The sequence below is a fragment of the Octopus bimaculoides genome, chromosome 1, assembly GCF_046866305.1.
Source record: "Octopus bimaculoides isolate indiv1 chromosome 1, ASM4686630v1, whole genome shotgun sequence".
In the NCBI taxonomy this organism is placed as follows: Eukaryota; Metazoa; Mollusca; class Cephalopoda; order Octopoda; family Octopodidae; genus Octopus; species Octopus bimaculoides.
In genome coordinates this window covers 112,666,976-112,683,902 of record NC_142928.1, presented here as the reverse complement: position 1 = coordinate 112,683,902, position 16,927 = coordinate 112,666,976, and the positions used below count along the sequence as shown (strand labels likewise).

At 34.8% G+C, this 16,927-nt stretch overlaps 1 protein-coding gene across 2 annotated transcripts in view; it reads right to left on the bottom strand.

Moving 5' to 3' along the window:
• Positions 1-16,927, bottom strand: part of LOC106874050 (ER degradation-enhancing alpha-mannosidase-like protein 3) — a 465,143-nt gene that overhangs the window by 175,201 nt on the left and 273,015 nt on the right. For both annotated transcript variants that reach the window (XM_089356169.1, XM_089356161.1), the window contains exons 9-10: positions 1,684-1,781; positions 1,148-1,273 (exon numbers count right to left, since the gene is read on the bottom strand). In XM_089356169.1, coding sequence (XP_089212295.1) covers positions 1,148-1,273; positions 1,684-1,781 — 224 coding nt within the window. The remainder of the gene's footprint in view (positions 1-1,147; positions 1,274-1,683; positions 1,782-16,927) is intronic.

Here is a 16,927-nt window from a genome sequence, read left to right as displayed (position 1 = left end):
GTTTATTCAATTTAACCAATAAGAAGTCTGGTGGTAGCACTGGCAGATTAATACAGAACTATACACAAGAATAGTTAGGATTGCCTTCCAGATCATGAATTGTTCAAACAGTTCACTCGATATAGTTGATTAAGAAACTGCAGAGCAAAATGAAATGTCAGTGGGAGATGTTTTATTGTATGATTTTTACCTAATCTCACAATTTAATATAGTTGGTAGGAGTAGAAGTTGTTTATTAGTTTTATGATTACTTTACTTCACAGGCATATGTATTCAGATCCTTGTTTCAAGTCCTCCTTCAGTAAACTCTATTTGTTGGAAAAAAAAAACGAACTAATCATTTTCTAGATTAAATGCATTTGTGATAATTATATAAAATTTTCTGACTTGTAACTTTATCCTTTATGCTTTTTCTGGTTAGTACTTTCTTTTAATTGGTCTGATTGCCAACTGTCTTCAAGTACTCTATTCCTACATATGGACAGTTTTCTAGGATGGGTTTGAACTTCCAAACTTTACTCTGTAAGCAGAATTTCTGAGTATTCAACCACTGTCTTGTAGGATGAATATAATCTAGATAATGTTTCAGTAATAGAGCCATCCTTATTTATTATATAAAGGAAAGCTGGTTTTACGGTGCATGATATGGATTAATAGCTATTGCTAACTGTTGGCTTTGTGGTCTATGGTAATGTAGAAGTTTTATGAGTTACCTTTCGGTGTTTAGTTAATTCATTTTGTATGTAGTTTTTTTTTTTTTTTTTTTGTTGTTGAGGAGATTAGAGCACTATTTAAACATTGTAATTTGTTTGAAACAGAATGTTTTTTCAGTTTTACAGTTAAAACCATACCTTTTCTATATTTCTGAAAATGAGCTCTCAGTTGAAAGTGTATATGTTGTGGTTCTTTTTGGTTTCTAAAAATGTCATTATTGATGTAGAAGTGGAGAGTTTATCATCTACATATTTGTCTTGTCATGAAATAAAATTTTCCATATACATATTTTAAGATAAGCTAAACAGGAGACAAATGATAGAATATATCACTGTCAATTTAGAATTATAGGCTTCAATCATAAAAAGTAGTAGAATTAGTTTGTAATCAATAAACTGAGTCCCAATATATTTGTTAGTTGGATGTCACTAACCTGAAGGCCAGGCCAAAAAGCCAAAAGGGAATCCATGAAATTTCGAGAAGTTGATTGTGGTTTGTGCATATGAACATCAACTAATAGAGGTCCTTGACTAACATACTTCATCACAGCATCATAATGCTAAAACAAAATAAAAATTTAATTGTAACTACTGATAAAAAAAAGAAAGAAAGTAATAATAACAATTCATAAATTATAATGAGACTTATAATGTTAAAGGAATTTCAAAGGATGCAATGCTAACAGTTCATAAAAGGTCTACAATGAAAAGGAATTCAAAGTATTTAATTACATTGTAAGTTTCATAGCACTTAATCATATCAAAAACATGTAAGAGCTTTCAAAAACTATGAATTACAAATATGTCTAAAATAACTGAAATATGTTACTATTTCTCTGCATAGTCAGCTTTACAGGTCAGTAAACAACACCACAAATAAATAGAGGCATAAAGCAATATTTTCACAGTAAGTGATGCAACACAAAAATGACACAAAGAAAACATACTTTTAATCAAGAAAATATCTAACCTTATTGAAACGCTTTAAATATGTGCTATCACCCAGTAAAATATAACCCTTCAATACATATTCATAGTAGGAATCAATACCTGCTCCAACTCCACTTTCTGAAGAACAAAAATAAGATAAGAAATATATTTTATTAAAATGAAACATTAAAAAAATTTACACTTAAACTTTTAACAGCCTTTTATCATATATTATATCATATTCATATGATTTCAAAAACAAAAAAAAAAAAATTCACAATTTCTTTAATTAAAAATTATAAAGGAAAATGTCTGGTTGTAACAAAAATAGAACTAACCATGAAAACAGAAACTCAATTTTTGTTTATTTTCATTATTTCTTCTCAACTTTTGACGAAAACAATGTAAATCTGAATTTTCCACACTATATTAAGAAAACTTACACATGCTATAATTATTGTTGCTATGCAATAATGATGAAAGTACTTCTTAACACAAATCTGCTTTCATCCACCTAGGAATGTACTTACTGTGACAGGAGAATGTGATCAGGTTTCTAAGATGGCCAAGTGTTTTGAGGAAAATTTGACTACTATTTCTTGTAACTAAAGTAATCATATAAAAACTCCCTTCTTGGCTTATGCAATCCCTAATACGTACTCCAAAAGGTGAGGCAAAATGATTAGAACGAATACAAAAGACATAGAAAAAAAAGGAAGAGCAAGCCTCCTGTAAGGAATGTGTTAACTCTTTTGTTACTATATTCTTAACCAAAATACACACCTTATGTGTTTCGATTTTCAATTAAATTAAAAAATAATTGTGAATTTAGACTGATTTCATTAAGCAACTCTAACTTATTTATTTATCAACATATTAATGTGATTTTTGGAACACAATTTAACAAAAAGATTTTAAGAAGATCTATTAGGAAATTGGAAAAAATATATATCAAATCAAATCATATATATATATATATGTACATATATATGCATACACGTGGAAATTGGTAAAAGTTATGGTTGAAAATCGATTTTTACCACTATCCACAGGTGCCTCGGGGAAATATGTTGACAAAAACACAGCCATGATCGTGACCAATGTCCTAAAATTGGAGCAAGATGCGTGCTACTTTGTGGACATGCATAAATTACATTCATGTACACACACACACATCCTGTCTTTTATAGATATACAGATATTTATTTGGCATTGTTTCTAGCATAAAGGCACAGTGGCTTCTATATCCTTAATTATAATTATATTCTATATAATTATATATATATCTATAAATGAATTTTACCTAAAAGGTTTTTTATATGCTGGCCAATGATAAAATTCATTAATCTTAAATGATTTTATCTTTCAATTATGTTTAGATGTATCTCATTCACTTAGGGGCAGTTTATTTACTTCTGTGCTATTCTGACCAAATACACAGGAGTTGAGGTGGACTACGAACTTCGATTCGTATATATTGTTGGATATTTATATATACTCGTGTGGAGGCGCAATGACCCAGTGGTTAGGGCAGCGGACTCGTGGTCAGAGGATCGCGGTTTCGATTCCCAGACCGGGCGTTGTGTGTGTTTATTGAGGGAAAACACCTAAAGTTCCACGAGGCTCCAGCAAGGGGTGGTGGCAACCCCTGTTGTACTCTTTCACCCCAACTTTCACTCTTTCTTCCTGTTTCTTGAGGGGGGAGCTGTGCCCAGATGGGGGGGGGACACATACGCCATAGAAACCAGGAAACCGGGCCCATGAGCCTGGCTAGGCTTTAAAAAGGGAGCATAATAAAATATGTACTCATATCTATGCATGTGCATTTGTATGGGTATGTATACATAATTCCATTTGTTATGGATTTATTATACTTATCCAGATATTGATCAATCTAGGATTATCCACATTATTTTATGAAATTTTGGTTTGTCCACTTTTCCTACTTTCAACTTGTGCATATTGAAGTGAATCTTTCAGTGGTTGGACATATCTGACATATCTGGCTTCAGTACACTTAATTATAATTATATTCTATATAATTATATATCTGTATATGAATGTTACTTAAAAGGGTTTTTTTTATATGCTGGCCACTGATAAAATTCATTAATCTTTAATGATTATATCCTTCAATTATGTTTAGATATATCTCATTTACTTCAGGACAGTTTATTTACTTAAGTACTACTCTGACCAAATACACGTGTTGAGGTAGATTACAAAATTTGATTCATATATAATTTTGGATATTTATATGTACTTGTATTTATGCGTGCATTTGTATGGGTATATATACATATTTTCATTTATGTTCAGTATATTCTACTGATGAAGGAAGAGTTATTATACTTATCCAGAAATTGACCAACCAGTTATTTTACTGTGGCTATGCTGGAGCACCGCCTTTAGTCAAACAAATCAACCCCTGGAATTATTCTTCATAGGACTAGTACTTATTCTATAGGTTGCTTTAGCTGAAGTGCTAAGTTACAGGGCCGTAAACACACCAGCATCAGTTGTCAAGTGAAGGTGGAGGAACAAACAGAGATGCACAAATACACACACATGTAGACGGCTGGCTTCTTTCAGTTTCTTATTTCTTTATTGCCCACAAGGGGCTAAACATAGAGGAGACAAACAAGGACAGACAAAGGGATTGAGTCGATTACATCAACCCCAATGTGTAATCGACCCCAAAAGGATGAAAGGCAAAGTCGACCTCGGCACAATTTGAACTCAGAATGTAACGGCAGACAAAATACCGCTAAGCATTTTACCTGGCATGCTAACGTTTCTGTCAGCTCGCCACCTTATATTTTGGAGCAACATGAAATAAAGTGTCTTGCTCAAGGACACAATGCGTCGCCAGAAATTGAACTCATGACCTTATGATCATGAGCCAAATACCCTAACCACTAAGCCATGTGCCTTCTTGAGTTTCTGTCTACCACTCACAATGCTTTCATTGGCCCAAGGCTATAGTAGAAGGCACTTGCCCAATGTACCACACAACGAGACTAAACCAGGAACCTTGTGATTGGGAAGCAAGCATCTTACCACACAGCCACTCTTGCACCTATATTACTACATACATACATATATATATATACATATCTGTATCAAAAAATGTATAAACAAATGACATAACTTATACTGAATATAATAACAAACAGGAGACAAGCAGAAGGTTCATAATTCTTCATCAGTTATCGACCAATTGGTAATATTCAGTTTCACACCTTTATGTGAAGGCTGAATGATGAAATGAGTGCTCAACGCAAGATTGAAAAAAAAGTTTCGGAAAGCTAACATTTTAAAATTCTTGGGGAAGGGACAGGGTGCCTGCGCCGAGTCTGCCCTTTATAGTTTCTATATTTAACCGTGCGTGTATATTCCTATTTTTGCTTCTGTTCTCTTCTACTTCTCTACTCGAAACGTTTACTTTGGAATTTACTTCTATTGAGAAAAAAAATTGTGTGCATGTTATTTTTAACGTAAGTTTTCTTATGACGGCTTCTGTTGACTGCCTATTACTTCATTAAAAATCTACAGATGCACATACGCACATAATAGAGAAAAATGAAACAAATATGGACAACTTGCTCCGAAACACCACCGACTGGGGGAACACTTCTCAAAAATAACCTGCAGTTGTTTCCTTCAAAATTCCTACATGCTCGAAATGTACATACATCAAGGTATATTTGTAGAAAATTTCACGAAAAAATATTCATTTTCCTGGAAGTTAAAAGGAATTTAAGTGGAATTTCCGAAAATTGTCCCCCACACCCCTCCCAAAAGATTTTCACGAAACTTTTTGTATATTCGAAATCTACATAATAAATAATATATGCATAGAAAATTTCATTAAAAAATATTCATTTTTCTGAAAGTTATGACCTTCCAAAGTTGGTGGGTACAACTCTGTAGTTATGCCGTCAATGTTTTGTAAATATACCACGATTTTCACTAGGGTGTTAGGGCTACGGTTTTAGGGTTACGGTTAAGGTTAGGATTTAGGGTTACGGTTAGGGTTAGGATTAGGGTTAGTATTACGATTTTAGGGTCAGGGTTAGGGTTTTAGGGTTAGGGTTTAGGGTTAGGATTAGGTTTTGGGTTTTAGGGTTAGGGTTGGGTAATCGTGCGGGTGTTAATCTGAAAAATTACAGAAATGTGAAAAGTACCGACCCTGCCATCTATTATAACTTTTGTTGTTCTCTTTAATATACACATAGATTATGCCTCCAAAGAAGAGAGTTTGCTGGGGAAAGAAAGCAACCAGTTTAAAAAGACAGCATCAGACTGCAGCAATTCACCACATTCCAGAAGCTACTTTGAACATAATGCAAAATGGTGCATCAACATCTACTGATTGAATTCTGGCAGAACTGTGTAGCAACAGATCGCCAGCAATTGCTTCATCACAAATTGCCGTCCTAGCTCCTGCTAAAAGGGATTACCCTGCTATGTATAATCAGGGCAGCGCAAAAGTTGTTTTGCACAAGCATTTCTATAGCCAATTAGACGGATGAAATTTACGTACGCTTAATAATGTTGCACAAAACAGCCTTCAGACTTTCCCTATTAATTTTATCGTCTTTTGAATTATGAACAGGTTATGAACAGGTTTTTTCATTGCAATGCTTTCTTTTTTAGTTGATTTTCACCTAGCAAGACTTATCGTAGATGGCGTAATAAGTCACACCCAGACAACGTCAGGTTATACTGCTAGTATATATATATGTATATATATATATATATATATATATATATATATATATATATATATATATACAAGAGTTACGGATTGGAGTAGCTAAGATGTGGGCTACATATGTTTCATAGTGAGCGGGACCTCAGAAGTAAATATCTAAGCGAGGTGTATACCACAGGATACTCTTCAAGCTGACACTATCTTGATGAAATGATATGTTACATTGTCATAAGAAGGTACATGTTGATGCCTGGAAAGTTAAAGAAGAATGCGTGGAGACCACAGTTGGAGAGGAGAATATAAGTGTAGGGAGAAATAAGTAAGTATTAAATGAAGGAAAAAAGATGGAAATATAGGGGAGTGAAAGGAATGTGGAATTTAAGCAATGTCATTTGACTGGTAGTAATGGATAGGGCTGTATTGGCAGAATCACAGGAATTAGCAAGGGGAGTGGTATTTCGAAAACAGATATATATATATATATATATATATATATATATATATATATATACACATACACACACACACACATATATGTATGTATGTATATGTATACATACTTTGAGGTGGATTGACTGAAATGCCTACTATTAGTAAGGGGAAAATTATATTAAATTGATAAGCAATTTCTTATAAATACTATTACTTAGTACTATAAACATAATTATTATTACTAACAATATAAATAATATAAATATATATGCATATATACATACATATATGTACATACTTACATGTATACGTATATACATATGCATATGTGGGCACAGGACATCACAAAATGTAAACAACAAAAAATACGAAGTATGAGGACATGGAATATAAACTATATTATTATATGATTGAATGCCACGCATCCTTTTCCAAGTAAGTTTTATCTTAATAATTCTGATGCAAATCTCTATTCTACCTATTACACCTTGTTTTTTTTCTCTTCCTTTCTCTTATTCTTACCTCCTCTTCTCCCACAATTCTATACTTTTACTCTTTCGTTTTCTCCCTTCCTTTCTCTTATTATCTTACCTCCTCTTCTCCCACTCTTCTATCCTTTTACTCTTTCATTTTCTCTCTTTTACCTCCCCTTCTCCCTCTCTTTTTTCTCTCTTATCCTATCTCCAAATCTTTTCCTCTCCCCTTCACAGTTCTCTGTCAATCTCTCTCCCTCATTCATCCTCCTTTGCTCACGTGGCTCCCTCGTGAACATTGGCCATTTTTCATTCTTCTCCTAACTTGTGTTTCATTCTTTCTTCCTGTTACAGCTGGACAAGAAAGACGTATTCTTGTCTGTCTCCTGTCCAAGCTTATTTCTTCGTGTTTGCCACTACAACCTCATTAGTATTAGAAAAACAGCCGATAACAGATGAAGGGTCGTTCTTTGAGTTGCTTGTCTTGTTTTCCATTTGTTTCTTTCGTTGTTCGCAAACAAAGTTCATATTCCATGTCCTCGTACTTCGTATTTTTTGTGGTTTACATTTTGTGATGTCCTGTGCCCACATATGCATATGTATATACGTAAGTATGTATGTATACGTATGTATATATGCATATATATATATTATTTATATTATTATATGATTGAATGCCACGCGTCCTTTTCCAAGTATATAAATATATATATATATATATATATATATATATATATATATATATATATATATATGTATATATATATATATATATATATATATATATATATATATATATATATATACACACACACACACACACACACACACAAATATATATATAATAATATAAATTATATATATACATATATATCTATCTTCTTTTACTCTTTTGTTTCAGTCATTTGACTGCAGCCATGCTGGAGCATGTCTATCAGTTGTCGGCTGTCTATCTACTCATTATGAGCATTCAACGGCAATATGAGTCTTCAATAACAGTTGCTCCAATAGATTCCAAAATAAAATGTAGGATTTATGGGAGGTCAAAATTAGGAACACAAATATGAGAGTGGGGACATACAAGGAAACCAAATGAAAACAAACATGGAGGGTCGTTAGACCAGAACGAGAGGGAAATAGTGAACACTGGGAGAAACATTTTCTTTGAAAAGAGTAAAGATAGAAGAGAGAAAGAATACATACTGTCCTTTGAATGTCCATGCAGGAAAAAGATGGTCACATGAGGAAAAGAAAGAAGGATGATGGTCAAATGTGAGCAATGAGAGAGAGAAAAGAGAAAAAGGGGGAGAGAGAGAGACAGATGAAAATACAGTGAAGCAGGAGAAAAAGGGAATTAGAGAAGGATGGGGGAAGTAAACTAAAAAGTAGAGATGCATCAAAAAGGTTAAGACAAACTCCCTTTTTCTACCCTTCACAGTTTTCTATCTCTTACTCTCTTACACACTCCCCTATTTTTCTCTCTTTTTGCTCACATGTGACCATCGTCCATCTTTCTTTTCCTCACGTGACCATCTGTCTTTTCCTGCACAGATGCTCAAAGGAATCTTTTACTTGTTTCAGTCATGTGACTGCAGCCATGCTGGAGCACCACCTTTTAGTTGAAGAAATCGACCCCAGGACTTATTTTTTGTAAGCCTAGTACTCATTCTATCGGTCTCTTGAGCCAAACCACTAAGTTACGGGGACGTAAACACAACACCATCAGTTGTCAAGCGATGTTGGAGGACAAACACAGACACACAAACATATACATGCACATACATACATACATACATATATATATATATATATATATATATATATATATATATATATATATATATATATATGACAGGCTTCTTTCAGTTTCTACCAAATCTACTCACAAGGCTTTGGTCGGCCCAAAGCTATAGTAAAAGACACTTGTCCAAGGTGCCACGCAGTGGGACTGAACCTGGAACCATGTGGTTGGTAAGCAAGCTACTTACCACACAGCCACTCCTGCACACGTTTTCTTTCTCTCTTCTATCTTTTCTCTTTTCGAACAAAATATTTCTCCCAGCGTTCACCATTTTCCTCTCATACTGGTCTTACAACCCTCCATGTTTGTTTTCATTCAGCTTCCTTGTATGTCTCCACTGTCCTGTTCTTTCCCAGCTTTGACCCTCCATAAATCCTAAACTTTATTTTGAAATTTATGGGAGCAACTGTTTTTGAAGACTAATACTGTTGTTGAATGCTTGAAATGGGGAGTAGAAAGATATCCGGCAACTGATGAAGGATCATTCTCTGGGTTTACTTGTCCTATTTTCCATTTATTTCTCTCATTGTTTGCGTATTTAACTTGTCTGTTTTCGTATTTCATGTTCTTTACATAGTTGGTGACGTTCTGTACCCATATATGCATAATATATACATACACACATATATATACACACTCATATATATATACATACATATATATACACATACACACATATATATATACATATATACATACAAATATATATATACATACATATATGTACATATACATGTGTGTGTGTGTATATATATATATATATATATATATATATATATATATATATGTATATATATATATATATAGATACAGATATATATCAACTTTAAATAGAGTTCAAAACTGATCCATTGAAAATACTTTATTATAACAATAATAATGATAATAATGAAATTGACCCAAGAACATTTTCGATGGAACATCCAGAATGATTAATACATATTATAAAATATAGGATATTCCATCTCTTCAGGGTCCCATTATTATTGCTATTATTATTAGTAGTAGTAGTAATATACAGCCAATAAAAACAGAAAACATTCAAATCCAATTTTCATAGTTGACCCATGAAAATATACAAAACAGGATGAAAAGGTATTAGACGGCACACAGCCGTCCATCCCAAATGTGCAAGGAACGAGCAAACGGCAAATCAACTCAAACCTAAAAATTGTATACTATAAAGTTCAGTTGCTGATCAATTTAGAACGCTATAAAATTTTTTTAAAACCTGTTAGAGCAATAATCATCAAAATAAATAAATCATACCGTAGAAAATTTTTTTTAGATATTAATTATAACATTCAAACTAGAGGAACCCGGTTAAACAGAAGCACACTTAAAAAATAATAATGATAATGTTCTTAAATAAAATTCTCGCTAATAAATTCTAGCACACACCATTATACACAATTAAAAATATAAATTAAAATTAATCTTATATCAATTCAGCGTAAACTAGCAAAAAAATTCAAAACTGTACCTCAGGACTACCACACTATATAACATAGAAAAATTATCTACATTAAATCTCTTTATACGTATATATATATATATATATATATATATATATATATATATATATATATATATATTGTTACGAACGCCGGAGCACGTAACGACGACAACAGGCAGGGAAGAAATAACACGGACCATACGTTGCGTAGTGAAACTAACTTTTTTTTTACATCATCAATACAAAACATTGCATAACAACAATTCCATAACACATGTAACAATAGTTTCCAAGCACATATAACAATAGCACATGTAACAATAGCACATGTAACAACAGTCTCCAAGCATTTAACATAATCAAAAGGTTACAATCAAAGTTTGTACATCAAGTCAATTAAAAGTTCTTTTACTTCTTTGTTTTTCTTTTCTTTGAACACGTAACAACAAAGTTCTCTCTTTTCTTTTCAACCATTTAACAAGAGTTGGCAAAGTTCTTTCTTTTCAACCAGTTAACAAAATCTCTTTTTCTTTTAAAAGATGTAACAACAAAGTACATTTTTCTTTGAAGAATATTTAAACAAACGTTTACTGTAACCAATTCAAAACTCCCACTACAATCCACAAGAAGTGACCAACGTAGTCTACTATAATCTTTTTGCCTGCCACAACAGTTCCATCTCTCTGTCCCTCTCTCTCTCAGACTCTATCCATTTCTGCTGACTGGTAACTTCTGACCATAGCCTCTCTCTCTTAGCCTCTTTCTGTCAGCCTCTCTGTTCATCTTGCTTCTTCACTCATTGCTGGCCGTCACATACTGGTTCTTCACTGGCTGACCGCTGTACATCGACTACCCTGTCCATCTGGCTGCTCTGTTTACATCAAACCGCGCTTACACCAACTGCTGTATGCCAACTGCCCTGTCCCAAAACTATGCTCCCGTATTTATGAGAGATACCGTACCCAACAGTGCTATGTTACCCCCTCCCAAAGCTGGGTCAGTTTAGTACAGTTCCTAACTTGTTTTTCTAAACTTTCGGTGACCGGAAAGGGTCCCCGATCATACTCCTACGCTAAAAATAACTGTGCTTGTTGACAGGACAAAAGAAATACCATTGTCCTCAACAACCAGAATACGGTTTCAAACTCAGGTCGGGGAATAGGGACATAAGATTATTATGTTTTTCGGCGGTCCGTATCAATATATATATATATATATATATATATATATATATATATATATATGTATGTATATATATATATATATATATATATATATATATATATATATATGTATTCCGGGTAGAGGTAGGGGTCCACCAAGGTTCCGTCCTCAGCCCCCTATTATTTACCATAGTCCTCCAGGCAATCACAGAGGAGTTCAAGACAGGTTGCCCCTGGGAGCTCCTCTATGCTGATGACCTTGCCCTAATTGCGGAGTCACTATCAGAACTAGAGGAGAAGTTTCAGGTGTGGAAGCAAGGTCTAGAATTGAAGGGCCTTAGAGTCAACCTAGCTAAAACCAAAATCCTAATAAGTAGGAAGGTAGATAAAACACAAACCCCTTCAGGTAGATGGCCCTGCTCAGTATGTAGAAAAGGAGTAGGTAGTAACTCTATAAGATGTACCCGGTGCAAGCTATGGACACATAAGAGGTGCAGCAACATCAAAGGCAGGTTAACTAGCAAGTTAGTTTTTGTTTGTGGCAGATGTTCAGGTGCAATAAAGACTGCAAACAAGCAGGAAACAACTTCTATCTCATTCCAGGGTGAAAAACTAGAGGTAGTCGATAGCTTCCGCTATCTGGGCGACCAAGTTAGTAGTGGGGGTGGGTGCGCTGAAAGTGTAGCTGCTAGAATAAGAATAGCCTGGGCAAAGTTTAGAGAGCTCTTACCCCTGCTGGCGACAAAGGGACTCTCACTCAGAGTAAAAGGCAGACTGTATGACGCATGCGTACGAACAACCATGCTACATGGCAGTGAAACATGGGCTGTAACTGCTGAGGACATACGTAAGCTCGCAAGGAATGAAGCCAGTATGCTCCGTTGGATGTGTAATGTCAATGTGAATACCCGTCAGAGTGTAAGTATCTTGAGAGAAAAGCTGAACATTAGAAGCATCAGTTGTGGCGTGCAAGAGAGACGATTGCGCTGGTATGGACATGTGGTGAGAATGGAGGAGGATAGCTGCGTGAAAAAGTGCCACACCCTAACAGTTGAGGGAACCCGTGGAAGAGGTAGGCCCAGGAAGACCTGGGCTGAGGTGGTGAGGCAAGACCTTCGTACATTGGGCCTCACCGAGGCGATGACTACGGACCGAGACCTTTGGAAATGGGCTGTGCGTGAGAAGACCCGGCAAGCCAAGTAAGATCGTTGCCAGTGCCCCTGGACTGGTTCTTGTGCGGGTGGCACATGAGATGCACCATTTTGAGCGTGGCCGTTGCCAGTACCGCCTGACTGGCTCCTGTAGGATTTTCGAGCGAGATCGTTGCCAGTGCCCCTGGACTGGCTTGTGCGGGTGGCACATAAAAGACACCATTTCGAGCGTGGCCGTTTTCGTGCGGGTGACACGTAAAAGCACCCACTACACTCTCTGAGTGGTTGGCGTTAGGAAGGGCATCCAGCTGTAGAAACTCTGCCAAATCAGACTGGAGCCTGGTGTTGCCATCCGGTTTCACCAGTCCTCAGTCAAATCGTCCAACCCATGCTAGCATGGAAAGCGGACGTTAAACGATGATGATGATGATGATGATATATATATATATATATATATATATATATAAATAAATACACACACACACACACACACACATATATATATATATATATATATATATATATACATACAAACATGTATATACAAACATATGTGTATATATATATATATATATACACACACATATATATATATATTCTTTCATTCTTTTATTTGTTTCAATCATTTGACTATGGCCATGTTGAAGCACTACATTTAGTCAAACAAATCAATCCCAGGACTTAGTCTTTGTAAGCCTAGTACTTATTCTATTGGTCCTGTTTTGCTAAACTGTTAGGTTACAGGGAAGTAAACAAACCAACATCAGTTGTCAAGCGATGGTTGGGGGACAAACAGATACACAAATACATACATACACTCATATATATAAATATATATAACCCATGCTAGCATGGAAAGCGGACGTTAAACGATATATATATATATATATATATATCCATATACCCGACAGGCTTCTGTCAATTTCCATCTACCAAATCCACTCACAAGGCTTTGGTCAGCCCGAGGTTATAGAAGACATTGCCCAAGATGTCATGCAGTGGGACTGAAGCTGGGAACATTTGGTTGGTAAATAAGCTACTTACCACACAGCCATACATATATACATACACACACACACACACACACATATATATATCAAGGGTATGAAAGGTATTAGTGTCAGGAGGACCAAAAAGGTATCGGGTAAATGCTAAGTAAGTGCTATGGATAGACCATGCTTAAACTCCAGGCTCGATAATGATACGAGTGAAGAGTCCAACGTGGGTCATGTATTAGCATGCATATATATAAATTGACATAATGAGATAATAAACCTAGGCAGTAAATAGATTTCATAACATTTATCAAGAAAAGCTCTTACAGCTGTTTCTGGGATATTTTATATATCCCGTCATCAGAGATGGTGCGAGAAAATGTTTGAGTATTAATTATTGTAGAGAAGATATGAAATACAGAGGGAAGTAAGAGAATGAATATAGAAGTGAGATACATAAGGATATTATATTTGCAGTTCCAGTGTTAAAGTAGAATGTGTATATAAGTGGTGAAAAATTTTTTTTGGTGAAGAAATTTTCTTGTAGCTGGTGTGTGAGTTCCAATGGTGTTTATATTTGATCATTCCAAGCATAGAGTCTTGTAAACAGTGTTGGTCGATCAAGGGTTTTTTTTAGTGTGAATTAAAATGTGTTGGTAGTGTTAATGGATAGAGGGAGGAGAGATGTGTATGAGTAGAAAGAGGAGATAGGTCAAATCAAAAACAAGGAGAATGGGAGGGAAAAAGAGAAGCAAAAGGGCAGGAGACAGAAAGAAATGAAGACAGGGAATGAAATGAGAGAGGGTGTGTTAGCTAGTGGTCAGAATAAAGTGACAGGAGGATGTGAAGGTTAGAGGGAGAAAGAGGAAGAGATGAGAGGGTAAGGAGTAAAAGAGTGTGAGATATGTGAGTAGGGGAGCCAATCACCACAACAATAACCATAGCAACTTATTTGACATTACCATGGGATCATCTGATTGGACTATACATACCACCAGCTCCAAATACATTTCCCTAGCATCAAGGGGGGTTCTCTACAGAGATGACGCCTTGCTAGTTACCAAAAGCATAAATAAATCCTCATTGAAAAGAACTAGAAAGGATCTACACAAATTCTTCTCTCACTTAAACCTATCTATCACGTTCAAAAATTCTCACAAAATTTCCAACTTTTTAGATGTAACTCTAAACTTATCTACCTCCCAATACTCCCCTTACCACAAATCTAACCAATGTCTTAAATACCTAAACATTCATTCCAATCACCACAAATCACTTTTGCTAACATAATCAAAGGTATCTCGACCCATATATCTGACCTCTCTTCCACTGAGGACACATACCTCATTACAATCAAGCATTCACCGCTAGTGGCTTCTCCCAACAAATAAAATACATCCATAACACCAGGCTCAATATATATCTCAAATCACATCATAAAGATACACCAACCATCAGAATCAGAACCGACCACACATACACTTTGATAGAACCCCGGAAGATCTCGCACCAAGACAACCTAGATCCAGCATTCATTCAGTAAACACTAGGTCAAAAACTAAAACTGCTAAAACAGCTAACAACAACAGGCTTTACTACCCACCTCCATTCTCTAAAAATGTAGACAACACTACTCCTAAACAATGAAAGTGGCAGATGCTTCATTCTGTGGTACACACCTCCTTCTCACTTAACGTTAAGAACTTAGCTAAATCCTTCTGTAAAATACTGGACTCTAACTTCCCTTGTCAACATAAATATTATTCTATCCACCCTGAAACTATCCTATTCTGCCCCACCCAACATTGAATCTATCATAGCAGCCTCTAATAAAAAAAAGTTTTCTCTCTACTATCAAAACTCACATAGTTACAACTCTAGATACATGAACGCTCAACATGTACACAACTCCAACATGGAAACCCTTGCATTTGACCTCAACCACAACCCAACCTATCCTACTACAACCCCTACCACTCTTACAAATAGTAGAATTAACAACAACAATAATAGTAATAATAACATTAATATAACTAATAGTTTGGACCTTTCTACCCCCTTCTCTAATAATACTACCTCCTCCATTCCTGAAAACTATCTCCAAAATACACCCACTTGTAACTGCGGTCCTGGGGCCATCTGCCCTTTACAAACCCATTGTAGAAGATATAATGTAATTCATAAGTGCACTGTCCTTAACACATTACACAATTCTACAGCCATATATGTAGGATTAACCATAAATTTTAAACAACGATATGCCACCATTCTCCATTCTTTTAGATATGATAAATATAGTAAATCTACACCATTTGCCAGTCACATACATCATCTCAAAAATACAAATATATCCTATACTTTGTCATGGTCCATAATAGATTCAGGGCTTCCTTACCAAGGTCAACACTCAACCTGTAAGCTTTGGCAGTCTACATATTAAAGCACAATTCTTCTACACTACTAAACAAACATAATGAGGCCCCAAACACATGCAACCACCACATTTTACACACTTTCAAATTCTACCACAAATCTAAATGCCTAAATAACCACAGTATTTTCTCACAATACCCCATAGGTAATTCCTCTACAAACTTATGAATCTCCATAAAAAATCTTAATCCTTATCTAACCTCGCCTTCTAACTTTAGGATCACAATCTTTTAATTTATATATATACATATATATATATATATATATATATATATATATATATATATATATATATATATATATATATATATATATATATATATACATATATATATAAATTCAATAATAGGATGAATTCTTTTACAAGAATTTATCAAGTAGCTAGTGTGAAAAAACCTCATAAGGGAAAAAATCCATCATTTATTCCCGAAATATATATTTTTATATTTATATAAGGGCATTACTATACAATAATGCCTCATGCTATGAGGGACTCTAAGGTCAGACTACCATAAAAATGTGCTTTTTATATAAATATAAAAATATATATATATATATATATATATTACCTTCATTCGACACTAAACTCCGTTTGCGAAGACCTGTTGAGGCAAGTGAAATCGAAATCGAACTAAATTCGATGACTGGTCCCCATGCCAACGC